Below are 14,228 nucleotides of genomic sequence, written 5' to 3'. Positions count from 1 at the left end.
AAACATGTGATGGGGCCACATTAACACTATAATAGCAACCTTATTTGTTTTAATTTCCTGACTTTCAAGTGCTTAGTTTTACTATTACAATAAAGATTTTTTTTTCTATTTTATATATTAGATGGTGTAAATAGGATAACACAAAGAAGTGGGAATACTAATATATTTCATATTTTAGATTTAAGATTGTGACATGGAAAAAAGGTCAAATGATTTGAATATGGCACCAAGCACTAAGTATGCATAATACAATCCTAATATAATAGAACATCTTGAAATAGCCCATATTTGGTTCTACCTACTTGTCAAAAATACTTACCTTCAGAAACTGAGCATTGCCTTGTTTCTCTTGTATTTTATGAAAATGTACATTCATCTATGTCCAGACAGAAGGCCTGTTCACATAGCTGCATTGTACATTAAAAATCAATTTTTAGTAAGAGCAGCTGTCCAGAGGATCTAATCTTATTAATTGTAGATGCCTTTATTAAATTAATGTTCTGCCATTTAATCTGTTTCTATGTCTAGAAGACTTGATACAAAGAGATGAGGTACAGACTATATATGAAGAATGAGTTTCTTTCATCTGTCTATACTTATACATTCCCATTTTCCCCCTCACTTCCATGTCTACCCAGTATCTCTCTTTAAAATATCAAAAGCAATTTGATATTATAGATTAGTTGCAAATTACCCATTAAAAAAACCCAACCCCACAGGAAAATTAAGGAAGCAAAAAGTAGTACTGAAATTATTTTGCTAACGTCTATATAATGCACCCAAAGCTTTTTCTATGGGGTGAGTGAAGGGCATTTTATTGGTTGCAGCAAACAGAGAAGAGAATTAGTGGGAAATTTATGAAATGGGAGGCTCAGAAGCATGAATATTTAAACTAACCAAGTTCTGTAATTTTGACATGCTGCATATATTTTGTTTGGCTGTTTTTAATCTATTCTCTAGTCTATTAGCTAGTCTATTATAGTAGGAACGTCTGTTGTCCCTCTCTCATAACACGAGAGTAAGGGGAGATTCAATGAATTTATAAAGGGGAGAATTCAAAACTGATAAAGGAAATACGTCTTCACATGGATAGTCCAGTCATGTACTAACACATTACCACAGGAAGTCACTGAAGCCAAAAACCTAGCAAAATTCAAAAAGGGATTAATGTTTATGTGGCTATCATAATACATTTTTTGGAAGTGCTATTAAACCTCATGCTTTAAGCCGTAAGTCATCTAACTATCAGAGACAAGGATGAGATCTAATGTAGGGAACAGATTATCCCACATCCACCTACTATAGAGTTCTTAAACCTTCCACTGAAGCATATTGCACTGGCCACGGCTGGACCTCAGGTTTGATGCAATGTGGCAATTCCTACGTTCCAGTGTATTTATGTTGCAAACTGTCTTTTATTGTCTTTGTATAGCACCTAGCACAATGAAGCCCAAATTCTGATCAGAGAATCTAGGTACTACCTATAATACAAATAAACAGAATACTACCGGCAGCTATTTTTAGTTAGTTAATTCCATGTTTTCTGACTCAGAGAGATTTTAAAAGTAAATTCAGTGGTTAAGAGAGGGGCTATAGTGTCGCCCTCGGGCAGCACTAGTGCAAGTTTCTTTTCAATACACAATCATTAAATTTCAACTATTAACTAGAGGGACTGAGGAGAGGTGAAGCCAAGAACTGAATGGGCATGAATACTAAACTTTGGCTGGAATTGTCATAAGGTTGCCACTTAATGCAAAGATGGGCAATGATTTTTACAGAATACTATTGCTTATTTTGAACAAGTTATAGGGAGGCAAAAGGCTCTTTTTTCAGGTTCTCTGTGCCAGGTTTTAGCCCAAGTGGATTTCTAAAATTGTCAAATTGCAACTGATACCAGCTTACATAACAGCACCCCATTTCTTATGCATACTTTAAAAGGGACATATACTTCAGCTACTCTCCCTAATTCCTGGCTGATTCTCCCCTTTCAGAGAAGTTAACCCCTGTCTTGCGTCTCCAGGCCCTCCTGAAATAATTTGAAAGCATGATCAAATTGAGTAGGACAAGTGATTTTTAAAAGAAAAGATGCCATTTCTGCAAAAGCTACTCTCAAAAACTTTTATTTAACATTCCTTTATCAATAAATTAACTGAAGCCAAGATACCCAGAAGTAACACAGACAAGAGATACATAAGAAGATATTCAGATTGAGAGGCTTTTCCTTCGCTTATAAATCACAATGAGGCCTTCACCATTTTGAACAGTGACAGAAAACAACAGCTGACAAACGAGTTTGGAACAGATGCCAGTTGTCTTTCATTTGTTTTAGAATTTAATCAGCAGTGGTTCTGTAGCACTGTTTTTAAAAGTAGGATATCTATTTACTTAATTGGACTTCACATCGGTCAATATTGTTTCAAGAACAGATTAAAGACAGACTGCACATCTTTGATGCAAAGGTTGTTTTAGTTCAGGGCTCTGGACCTTATGTAAACTAAGTTTGTGCTTAGACTTTATATGTATTTGTCTGGATTTTGAGTCTATTATATACCTTAGCTAGTTTTTAAAAAAAAAATCCAAAACATATCCTCTAATATTCAATTTTGAAGAAGCTACAGACATCCTTCTAAGACTATTCACAAACACCAGTGACACTAAGTAGCAGAGGACAATGTACATTTAAACACAGTACTTATTTAAATTGCTGACTAAAATGGAATTTCAATTAAAATTTAACATCTTAATTTTAAACTGTTTTGATGTCTAATGAAGTTTACAATATAAATGTAATGTAACTGATTTGTTTACAATATAAAGGTGTTTTGTGGCATAGTATATGGTGTTGCAATGAACGGAGACTAAAAATACATTTTTAATCTCTGTTCATTACAGTACCATATATTAAGCACACATTGGATTCTAAAATTAACTAGGCTCTGCACACAAAGTGTATAATTGGAAATAAAGATTGAGAAATCAAGAAAGATCATTGTAGACAACTCCCACGCATATCAGTTATTTTTCAACTTCAGTAAAAGATACTTGAGAGTTTTGTAGTACAAAAACCAAAATTCATTAACATGTTTAACAAGTCAATGGTCAGCATGCTTTGTTAAACTGCACTGTAGCAGAATTTAGCCTATATAAAATAGGTATCAAAATGAAATGTGTAAATTTTAGGGACAGCTGGAAGCCTGAAATAAAGTCTTAAAGTTGCACAGGACAAGAGATCCAGACTACAACATTGCTAGGTCATTCAATTTACAAAGGTGTTTGCCATTATCTGCTCTGCTTTTGAGAGGGTTAAGGACTGAAAATAAAAACTCAACATTTAAAACATCATAGTTCTACTCTGACTTTTTAAAATAAGGTAATGATAAAAGTATTTCTTCTAGTAGCGTGTACATTTCAGCTGTGATTGGCTGCCTAATAGAGTTCCTTTATGCATACCAGTAAAATCATGTCCAGTTTTGCCATTTGTGGATAACGATGACAAGATACAAAAGCATGTGTTAGCCATAAATAGCTCTGGCTAAGAGAGGATTGCTCACACTGAGCAGATCAAATTCTCTATAAGGAGAGCAGTATTTGGCTTTTAGCCAAACCATGTCCCTGATGCAAGACTTAGTAGTGGAAAACTTTCCAGTTCTTTTTGCATAAAAATTAACAAATTGAACCATTCATTTAGGATATTTCTTACACTGAGTCAGTGTTCCTGCAGCATTTGTAGAAACAATGAAGATTTAACTATTCAAACCCTGTAACTTACTTGTGTGAAGGTAAGATTCCCCTGCCATTACACATCAGACTGGAAACAAATGTTACATCCATACATTTCTGACATATTGAACTTCAGGAGAATTCAGCTAAAGAAATATGCTGAATGGGTAACAAATTCCTACACTGTAAACGTCAGATACAAATGAGCTATGGATTGAACGCTTCCTAATAATGGCAGCTTGTTTACTTAAATGGTTATAAACTGGGAAGATGTCCTTTATCCAAATCAACAGAATAGAACAGTTACATTACTGTAAAGCAATGTCTAAATTATGACTAGGGCAGAAAAACTGTTATTGAAGTTGAGATTAATGATTGTTTACCTTTATAATACTTTCCGCAGACGTTAAATTATTCAAAATATGCTTAATTTAAACATACTTCAAACTATATTTTCCAATGAAAACAAGGCAACATTCTGTAATAAGCCACAAGTTTTATTGCAACGTGGCCAGGTTTTTTTTTTTTTTGATCTCAAAAACAGTGTTCCATTTAAGGCTCTTTTTATACAGAAACTGCCATCATGACTGATGTTTAACAAAACAACTTTAGTGTTGCAAGACTCACATGGTAAACATAACTCCTACTCCTGTTCAGTAGTGTACATTCAATGGAAAACGAAGGCATCAGAACAGCTACTTCATTTATAAAGATATGCATGTAACAGGAATGAAAACCGAGGTACTACAATTGTTTGATGACACAGTTACAGCAACTTAATTGGCATTTCTTGGGGGGGGGAGGGGGAGAAAATAAATCAAACATATTACAAAAAAGTGCTTTAAATGCATAGTGTTGTGTGCTGCCATGTCACAAAAATAGGCTTGTCAAGGCAGGTGAGGTGTATGAATGCACAAGAGCCTCATGGAACTGCAATCAAGTGCAACTGTAAGTAATACTGAATAGAGTCTACCATCTGACCAGTGGATAATACTTTCAAGGCATTCAATTAGCTTACCCTTTGCTGTTTGCTAGACTATTCACATCAACTATCACATTCATTGTACAGGTTGCAAGGAATGCATGCAACGTCAGTTTTGGCTAAGAGTATGACATGAAGGCATTCCTTGGGGTTTACATAAAACTACCAGGATTAAAGAATCTAATGGCAATCACTGGTAGACAGTTTAATTTAATGACATCTCCTTCAGGTCTGTAGAAAGGTGAATGGAGGGGGGGAGGAGGAGTTATACTATTCCAATTGAACGAGCTGCAGAAATGGAAGCTCCTTAGATCCAGATGGCACTTGTCTGTCTTTCTATAAGGGTTTTCCTTCAAGTGAAACTACCACATTGCCTCCCAATTTCTCTCCAAGTGTTGAACGGTCCTTAATATCATCCAAACCATTTACTTGCCACTCATGTTTAATACCTGAAAGACAAATGGATAAAAATATATTTGTTCAGTCCCTCAACACTGAGAAGAACTGTAACTGCTTTGTGGAGTATCAGAAGCCTGTACCTGTAAATTTCTTTTTAATGGCATCTTTAGAGCTTGCGTAGATCATCTTGCTTTTTAAAGGTGCACTTTCTGGAGCCCTGTAAAGGCAAAAAGTAATTATTTAACCCACTGATATTAGAAGGAAAACATAAAGAATTTTCAGTTTTAATAGCAAGCTGATTTCACACACCAGAATATAAATACCAGGTCTTCTTTCTTAGACTCCTTTGTCTCGTATGTGGCATCATACAAAGCATATCGGCAATCATTCAAAGGTAACAACTTCACAAAGGATGTGTAGGGGTCTTCCACAGTATCGCCAATATCACCAACTAATATCTGCTTTGTTTCCTCTACAATTATCTGTTTTTTGTCATCACTTAAGCAGAAAAGAACTGCTTTCTTTCTTTTTTTAATCTCTTCTGGGGTTGAAGATTTCCTTACTTTCATGTCATTAAAAACCTTTATAACTTCATCATTCACTGTTACTCCAGAAGCCTGTAAATGAGATGAAGGGAATAATTATTTAAATACAAAATGACTAACATTGACTATGGGGAAGATAATACCTGATACTAAATAAAGAGAAATCTACTCTACAAATTCAGAACAAAAATTTTACTCTAAACCTGAACACTCTAGAAACATAATGATGTCAGTGGGATTGTATCAGATATAAAACTGTACAAAATTTCCCCCTAATTTATTCATTTATCTCAGCATCATCTCCTTTTGAGTTATTGATCCTAAATAACTGGGTTTCCATTGCTCATATCAACCAATTATCTATTAGTTTATCATATACTTGGCTCAGCCAGGGGTTTTTTGTTCGTTTTGTGGGTTGTTTTTTTAGTTGGAACAAATGTAATACCAGCAGTTCATATCCAGTAGTGTCATGGTTCTAGTTTGGTTGAGTGATGTAAGGCTCTAGAAGCAGTAGAATGCCTTCTGAGTTGTGTCAACTTCAATGTTATGTTTTTAAAACTCCTCGCTTTAACTTAATTCTGATGCACTAAAAAAAAAAGCCATTGCAGTTTCTACATAAGGAAAGTACAAATTGTACAACACACTATAGTAGTTCCAAACCATTCAGAACCTTAACCTAAAATAGTACTGATAGATCTGATAGCAAACTAATTACAAAAATTTTGGCTTGTTACTTACAAGCTAGCTAAACACATCTTTGTTTTCAGTTCATTACATTCTTTATTAAAACACAGCAGTTTCCAAGGTACAGCATGCTGTTTTCAAGAAACCAGGTAAATAACAAAATAAAAAATAACAACCCTGGTCCTTTTGGAATATAATCTGTACCTTTTCCTAGTTTAATTGTAGGAAATACATTTTGTTTGAAGAAATGAAGGTTTTACTAGCCCATCTCCACTATTAAACTCTGATTTGCTTGCAAAATTCTTCGTATTAGAAAGATGGTTATGTAAACCTTAAAAAAGCTTAACTGCCACTGCACTGACAGCTCTTAGACTGCTCACTCCCAATTCCCCCTCTGAAAGAGGAGACAATGCAGCTCCATTGCCCTCTCTTCCCCTCTGAAAAGCGATCCAGGTTTCTGGGGGAACTGCAGCTAGTGAAGTCAGTCAGACGGGGCTGACTGCTCCCTGAACGCACCCTGCCCACTTTAAATGATTTGTCCCTCAGCCCCCAGCTCTGCCACATGATATTTGGCAGCACAAATTCCCCGTGCGGTGGGGAAATCAAGCAGGCAGGGCCGGGGGCCCGAGGCTCTGCAGCAGCAGGGTCAATAATACCGCGTCCTCCATGGAGAGAGACGCATTGAGCCAGAGGCGATGAGCCTGAAATCCCCACCACCAACCTCCCATCCGCACCGCACCCGACGGGCAGCCCCCAGCCTCAGCCCCGGGGGCACCCTGCCCCTGCGAGCACAGCAGCCCCCACAGCCGTTCGCCCGCGGCTCACTGGCGCGGTCCGCCCCCCATTGTGAACGCAGGCTGGGACCAGCCCTCCCTTCACACACCCCCGCCCGGAGCGCCGCATCCCGGCCGGCGCCCGGCCGCAGCCGCCCTCCCGGGCTGAGCCCCGCAGCCCCCACACTAAAATTAGATTAAAATGGCCGCTGAAGGCCTCAGGGCCTGAACACGGGCCCGGACCCGCTCAGCCCCTCACCCCGCCGGGCCTCCCTCCGCGGGCCCTCGCCGCTGCATTGCCCCGAGCACGCCCCGCCCTTACCATGGTGCCGGGTCCCTGTGGCGACGGCGGCTGCCTGCAACGCTGGGATGCTGCTCGCACGGAGCGCGCGGGGGGCTCGGGCGAGGCGGGCGGGGGGACGAGTCACATGGGCGCCGCGGCCGCCGCCTTCGCCACCACGTGCCGCGGCGACCCTCCCAGCCCGCCCCGCAAGGGGGGCAGGGCCCCTCCCTCCGCGCGCGGCCGGAGCCAGGGGGCAGCGCCTGTCTACGCCACCCCCTCCCCGCCCGGAGGCCCTCCGCGGGGCATTGACCACCCAGCCCAGCCCCGCAGCACCTTGCGGGGCATCCCTACACCCAGCTAGCCGGGGCCGCTGAGGGGCAGCTCCAGACCCCCTTCCCAGCCCGGGGCCCTCAGGAGAGCATTCACCGCCCCAGGGCCCAGCTTGGGGCACACCCACAGCCACCTACCCCGTGTCCAGCTCGGGGCCCCGAGGGAGTCCTCCCTGTCCGGGGCACCCCTCACCCCGCCCCCCAGGCTGCCCTCAACTACTGCCTCCCCCACCAGACTGTCGTAGGAGCGCGATATCACACATCCCTTTCCCAGCCCCGCGGCCGGGAGATGCCCCCTCCACATCTTCCATGCGATCTTGTGATCCCCGACCCCCTTCTAGGGGTATTATCGCTCCCCCGGCTCTGCGGCACTACACTGCGCCTTCCACAGACATCCCCTCCCCCGCCGCCCCTCTTCGCTGGCAGAGACGGGAAGGCTGGCTCAGGGACGAGCATATTGTAGCAGACTCCGTTCCCTTTAGCAATGGTTTGCAGGTGAATCATCCCAAGGCTCTCAGCACGGGGCTTTGCAAACACTAACTAACCCGGAGAGCACGCTGGTGGGGGTAGCGGGACACAAAATGCTCTATCTTGGCTGCTGGATGGAGAGCGCTTGCTGTGTCGTCCCCTTCCGCTGTCCCTGCAGTGCTGCTGGAGCCAGAGGATTGGAGCTCGGGGTTCCACTGCTACCTGAAAAGTTCCGAGTAAAGCAGGTTGGACATTTTTGACAAAAATGGAAGTTAACTTTTTCAACATTTTTCCTTCTTTTTTCCAGTTAGCTTCCTCCCACCCTCCTGCGCAGTTGTGAATAACCACTGTAGGGTGACTGGAAAGTCCTAGCTGGCCTTGAGTCTGTTACTAGTTAAAGCTAAAAGGAGTGGTACTCAGTTGGATTTTAATTTCTAATAACACTTAAGGACAAGATTTGTCTAACGGAGGGGGAATACCATGAGTTTGGTGGCACAATAAGATGACAACCCTAAATAGTGTACACAGTCCAGCCTCTTAAACTCTGCTACTTCAGATCTCACCTAGTTTTTTTTTCCAATCAGGTACTTGGAAACAAACTAAAGTGGGGGTGGGGAGCCTGGGGCACTTGCTATCTTTTTAATAGACATTTTCCCAAGAAATGGGCTGCACTGGCGAAATTATAAATTCCATGTGTGCGATTTTGATCTTTGTTTTGTAGTGTATGTCACAGTTAATGTCTTGGGTAAGGACCATGTGTCTTTTTTAATGTTATGATTACTTTTCCAGTTGTTGTTATGGCCCTCTCCAGAAAGTGCCAGACCTGTTTATAACACATGCATATTGAAGGGTTTCTTTACTTGATATACATTGCTACCATCACCCAGTTCTTGTTATTTTTTCAGGACAGAGTGGAATTCCCCAATACCCTGCCTGAGCTTCTCTTTTAAAGTGTATTATTTTTAAAGGGGATAAAATAAAACTGTTTATCCATTTATATTACCTTTACTTGCAAGAAACACTTCAACTACTTAATTAAATATGTTTATTTAAACACAATAAAAAAGGAATAGAAAATATATGTTCAAGAAACTCAGAAACCAGTATCCGATAAATGGGCAAAGTTACCCCCATACTTACTAGCCAATCTAGAAAACAGAAACTTACTCTTCAGTAATAATAATGCTTGGCACTTCTGATTCGCTTTGGGTATTCAAAACACTGTACAAACAATTTATTATTTACTTCCCTATCCTTTATAAATGATTGTGCCTCTATTAAAATGTCCCAATCCTGTAAATCCATGCTCATGTGAAGGGTCTGTACTCGTGGAGATGCTCACTGACTTCAATGTGACTATTTGTACATGGACCACTTATGGACTGAATTGTATCCTTGACTTATTCAGCCATGCCACTAGTAAGGTTCTCCACTCCATATGGCAAAGTGAGATCTTCCTGGACCTTGGGTCCAGGTCTAGTGTGGAGCATGGTCCCTTCACTTTGGATACTCCTCCCTATGAGGAAGTGGGGCCAGTAAGGCCTGGTCTACACTGTGGGTGGGGGGATTGACCTAAGATACGCAACTTCAACTACGAGAATAGTGTAGCTGAAGTCGACATATCTTAGGTCGACTTACCCCGCATCCTCACGGTGTGGGGTTGACTGCTGCCACTCCCCCGTCGACTCCGCTTCCGCCTCTCGCTGCGGTGGAGTACAGGAGTCGATGGCAGAACAATAAAGACACGATAAATCGATCCCTGCTAGATCGATCACTACCCGCCGATCTGGCAGAGAGAGCTCAGGATTGGGCAGAGCCTAAATTCTGTCCCATTTTCTTCCCCACACTCTCTTGTTGACCAGCATAATTGGGTTGGCATGAGTTGAGAAGTAAGCTGTATCCGTTACAGCAGTGGTCCCCAACCTTTTCATCTGGCAGGCGCCAGACGAAGGACCGTGGCGGCAGTGGAGCATCCGCCGAAATGCCGCCGAATTTCTGTGGTGTTTTGGTGGCGACGCCTCTCGATGACGTCACTTGTCGGCGGCAAGTGGCGTCATCGAGAGGCATCGCCGCCAAATTTCTGCGGCGTTTCGGCGGCGACACCTCTCAATGATGCCACTTGCCGCTGACAAGTGACATCATTGAGAGGCGTCGCTGCCAAAACGCCCCAGAAATTCGGCGGCATTTCGGCGGATGCTCCACCGCCGGCCAGGACGCGGGCGCATTTAGATGCACTGTGTTGGGGACCCCTGCGTTACAGGCTTACAATAGGTTACAGTAGAAGTGCAGAGTTACAAACTGCTTGGGAACAGAGGTTGTTTGTAACTCTGAAATGTTCCGAACTCTGAACAAAACATTATGGTTGTTCTTTCAAAAGTTTACAACTGAACAGTGACTTCATACAGATTTGAAACTTTATTACACAGAAGAAAAATTCTGCTTTTAACCATCTTAATTTAAATGAAACAAGCACAGAAACAGTTTCCTTACCTTGTCAATTTTTAAAAAACTTTTCCCTTTTTTTTTAAAAATATTTTATGTTTAACACAGTACTGTATTGTATTTACTTTTTGTTGTTGTCTCTGCTGCTGCCTGATAGCATAATTCTGGTTCCAAATGAGGTGTGTGGTGGATGGGTCAGATTGTAAGTCTGGTGTTCATAACTCTGAGGTTCTACTGTACTTCTCCCCAGGAGCAATTTCTAAGGGTATGTCTACACTACCCACCCGATCATCTGGCAGCGATCGATCCAGCGGGGGTTGATTTATCACGTCTAGTCTAGATGCGATAAATTGACCCCTGAGTGCTCTCTTGTCGACTCCTGTACTCTGCCGTGAGAAGCTTAGGCGGAGTTGACGAGGGAGCGGCAGCAGTCAATTCACCACAGTGAAGACATCGCGGTGAGTAGGTCTAAGTACATCGACTTCAGCTATGTTATTCACGTAGCTGAAGTTGCGTAACTTAGATCGATTTTCCCGCCTAGGTGCACCTGTCCCACCTCACCTGCACAAGCTGGAGGAAGAGCTTAAAAAGAGAACTAGAGTAGCTCAGTGGCAGGCAGGCAGACAGACAGGGGAGGTGAGTTGACCTGTGCTCTGACCTCCTGGGAAGGAGCAGCACAGAAGCTTTTGCTGCCTAAGGCCTGGTGATACTGACCTGACCAAGCCAGCAGAGGAGGGACTGGTGATTTTTGGAGGTCAGAAACTTTATTTTTGTGTTCGGTTCTTTACTCTGTGGGAAGAAGGGACATTGCTAGGAAGTGATCCAAGGAGGCTTCTACATAGCACCCCAACATGCAGGGCTTAGCTTCCTGTCACTGAGCCCTGGATCAGAGCCATGTGGAGAAGGTGAGCCCAGGCTCCCCTTCCAACCCCTAAAGAGGGAAGACTCCAAGACCTTGACCCAAGGGGGAAGACCTGAAGCCCTTGCTGACTTCCACTTTGTTGGACTCTTTGTGAACCCCAAAAGGGGTGGACTAGAACACGTGACCCTGCCGGAGGGCTGAGTCACTGAAGGACAGACCACCGTGTGAGAAAGGGGAATGCCCGGGAGGAAGACAACCTGCCATACCTGTGTGTGACGACTAGGTGGCACTGGCAGTGAGAGTTTTCCTTCGCAGAGTGCTTAATATTCTTCTTAGTAGGATCTTAGTAACTGGTTCAGGTGTGAGAGCAGCACCCAGTGCTATGTATTCAAGGCTGTTTTTCTATTTTTTGTTGTAGCCGTGTCGGGACAAGGGGGTGAAGTAATATCTTTTATTGGACCAACTTCTGTTGACCTGAAGAAGAGCTCTGTGTGAGCTCAAAAGCTTGTCTTTTACTAAAAGAAGTTGGTCCAATAAAATATATTACCTCAGCAATCTTGTCTTTCTATTTTCTGAAGTTATGTATTCAACATCATTGTAGGTGAGATCCTTCTTTCATTGAAGAGAACGGTTTTGTTTTGTTTTTTAAATGGCATTTGATCAGGATCCGGACATTGTTATATTCTCCTTCTGATAACCTTTTAGCATATGCTGAGGTTGTGTTAATGCTGGATGTTTCCTCACATACTAGTAGGGTCATTTTGTAGCTGACCAGGTGCACAGGCAGGGAAGCAGATAATCCATACACAGCTACACTTGCAGTTCCCTCTGCTAGGTGGGGTGTTTGGACTGTCCCCTTCTCCCCTCCCCCGCATGATTCCTGGGGTGCAGCCCGTCGGGGAAGGCAGTAGCCCTGCCTTCCTTAAACACTGGCCTGCAAAGCAGAATCAGTGCACAAGGGGGAGTATGCTGCATTCCCTGGGGGCACATAGCAGTAGGTGTGCTTTCTGTGCATGCTGGGGAACTAAGGGAGAAATTTTGCCTTCCAGAGACAACATTCCTCCTAAAGCTTTGCTGAGGTGGTATGGCCCTACACTGACCCTTTTTCTGGGCTGTGTGCAGTGTACACAATCTGGCCAATAATAAATGACAACTCTCCACATTTCTATAGTGCCTTTCTCTGAAGAATCTCAAAGTGCTTTATGAAGGTTTATTAAAGTTCTACAGCTGAAAAGTGCTTTTTAAAGAGCTAAGTATTATTATTTTTAATAAGGTGTCTATCTGAGCTATTTGTATTTAAAGCTGGAAGAAATTTTTTTGGAAAATAGTAAATATGCTGAAAAATACATTTTTGGGGGCAGAGAAAACTATTTGCAAATTAAGGTCGAATTCAGTGAATAGCTTTGCCAAAACACCAACCCCAAAAACATTTAGGAAATCTCAAAATGATTTGTTTCAACATTTTCAAAAAGAACCATTTGGACATTTTGTTTTGAAACATTTTTTCAATTTGAAATGACATTTCATATAAATTTCATTTCAAAATGTCATTTTGCAATGTTTCATTTGACCCAAACAAATTTAATTTTTTTCATTTTGGTGAGGAAAAAAACCAAAAAAAACCCACTTTCAGTTTAAAAAAAGGTGAGATTCTCATATAATACATGATTTCAGGCCCTAGGCCAAAACACCAAATATTGTGAGATTCATAATAAAATTGTGAGAGTTGGCAACAATGTTTAAGAAAGCACTTCTAACTAAATGGTTCTCTCTTTCCCCATGTGTTGTTTGTCTTGACATAACTATGTACCCCCAGAAAAATATTTTTGGCATAATTAGTAGATTCTTAACAACTTCCTCTTCAAATTTCCTCGTTCATCTTAAACCTGAAATCCTAGACCTCTACCAGACTGATTAATTGGTTCAAAATTATCAAACATTGCTTAAAGTTAATGAAAATGGTGTAAGTGTTCTGAAAGAAAGGCATGTTTAAAAGGATTTTAAATCCCAACTAAATATACTAGAACAGCTCTATAGTTGCTAAACTTCATTACAAGTTTGGAGTGTGAAGGGTTAACTAGCTCAGAACAGGCTCAAAAGGAGCACATGGGGTTGCTCAAGGTCAACTCAGGAACAAAAACTGCAGAATGGAAAAAAAAAAGTGTGGTATGGGAGTGTGTGACAGCACATGCCCAAATAAGGAGAGGGAGAGGAGGAGGAGCTGGCATATTAATTAATTGAGAAGCTTCTGGAAGCTATATGAGTATCTTATACAAAATATAGAGGTGGGGGGGGGATGAGGTGTTATATGTATGTCAGGACATGTAGAGTTTTCAGGGGGCACAAGAAGGAGAAAGCCAGTGCAGGGCAAAGAAGCAGATGAAAAACCCAAAGGAAACTAGAGTTTTCCTATGGGATCTATAGCCACACAAAAAGCAGGAGAAGTGGAAGTCAGGAACCAGCCACTCTTTAAGCACCTTATCCCCTTCAAGGGTGGTGCGGGGTGAACACTTCATCACACTAACTAACGAAAAGCCGTGCTCCCTACCTCAGAGATCATATGGTCTGAATTTAGCACAAGAGAAGATATGGGTTATTGATACACAAAGGGGAAGGGATTAAGGAGGATAAGGATGAGCAATATAGTATGATCACATTCAGTGAGGCAAGTACCCTCTTGAAAGTCTAGGTACATTTGTATCTTATCCTCCCCCTCCCCCCACAACCCTTATTGTACAGGT

At 42.0% G+C, this 14,228-nt stretch overlaps 1 protein-coding gene and 1 long non-coding RNA gene across 6 annotated transcripts in view; one reads left to right on the top strand and one right to left on the bottom strand.

Annotated features, from left to right (window-relative positions):
* Nucleotides 1-4,199: 4,199 nt before the first annotated feature.
* Nucleotides 4,200-7,582, bottom strand: CFL2 (cofilin 2). Of its 5 annotated transcripts, none has more exons than XM_045013550.1 (4): nucleotides 7,426-7,582; nucleotides 5,411-5,718; nucleotides 5,242-5,318; nucleotides 4,200-5,151 (listed from the first exon to the last, which is right to left on the bottom strand). In XM_045013550.1, the coding sequence occupies exons 1-4, from the start codon at nucleotides 7,426-7,428 to the stop codon at nucleotides 5,039-5,041; spliced, it is 501 nt and encodes a 166-aa protein (XP_044869485.1). In that variant the 5' UTR covers nucleotides 7,429-7,582; the 3' UTR covers nucleotides 4,200-5,038. The 5 variants fall into 5 exon arrangements, with proteins under 5 accessions (XP_044869485.1, XP_044869489.1, XP_044869486.1 ...); XM_045013554.1 differs by lacking the exon at nucleotides 7,426-7,582 and adding an exon at nucleotides 7,363-7,382; XM_045013551.1 differs by lacking the exon at nucleotides 7,426-7,582 and adding an exon at nucleotides 7,052-7,157.
* Nucleotides 7,583-8,115: 533 nt separating this feature from the next.
* LOC123368617 overlaps nucleotides 8,116-14,228 on the top strand; it is a 34,671-nt gene continuing 28,558 nt past the window's right edge. The window contains exon 1 of the long non-coding RNA XR_006578837.1: nucleotides 8,116-8,428. This is a non-coding gene — a long non-coding RNA (uncharacterized LOC123368617). The remainder of the gene's footprint in view (nucleotides 8,429-14,228) is intronic.

The sequence above is a fragment of the Mauremys mutica genome, chromosome 4, assembly GCF_020497125.1.
Source record: "Mauremys mutica isolate MM-2020 ecotype Southern chromosome 4, ASM2049712v1, whole genome shotgun sequence".
Taxonomy (NCBI): Eukaryota; Metazoa; Chordata; order Testudines; family Geoemydidae; genus Mauremys; species Mauremys mutica.
The sequence above is the reverse complement of the archived record's forward strand: the minus strand, read 5'-3'. Positions and strand labels throughout refer to the sequence as shown.

What these genes read in the sequence shown, in the direction of transcription:
- CFL2 (XM_045013550.1), bottom strand. An exon ending in GACCTGGTATTTATATTCTG is followed by an intron (nt 5,319 to 5,410) that starts GTGTGTGAAATC and finishes TTGCCTTTACAG; the next exon opens with GGCTCCAGAAAGTGCACCTT. An exon ending in CATTAAAAAGAAATTTACAG is followed by an intron (nt 5,152 to 5,241) that starts GTACAGGCTTCT and finishes TTTGTCTTTCAG; the next exon opens with GTATTAAACATGAGTGGCAA.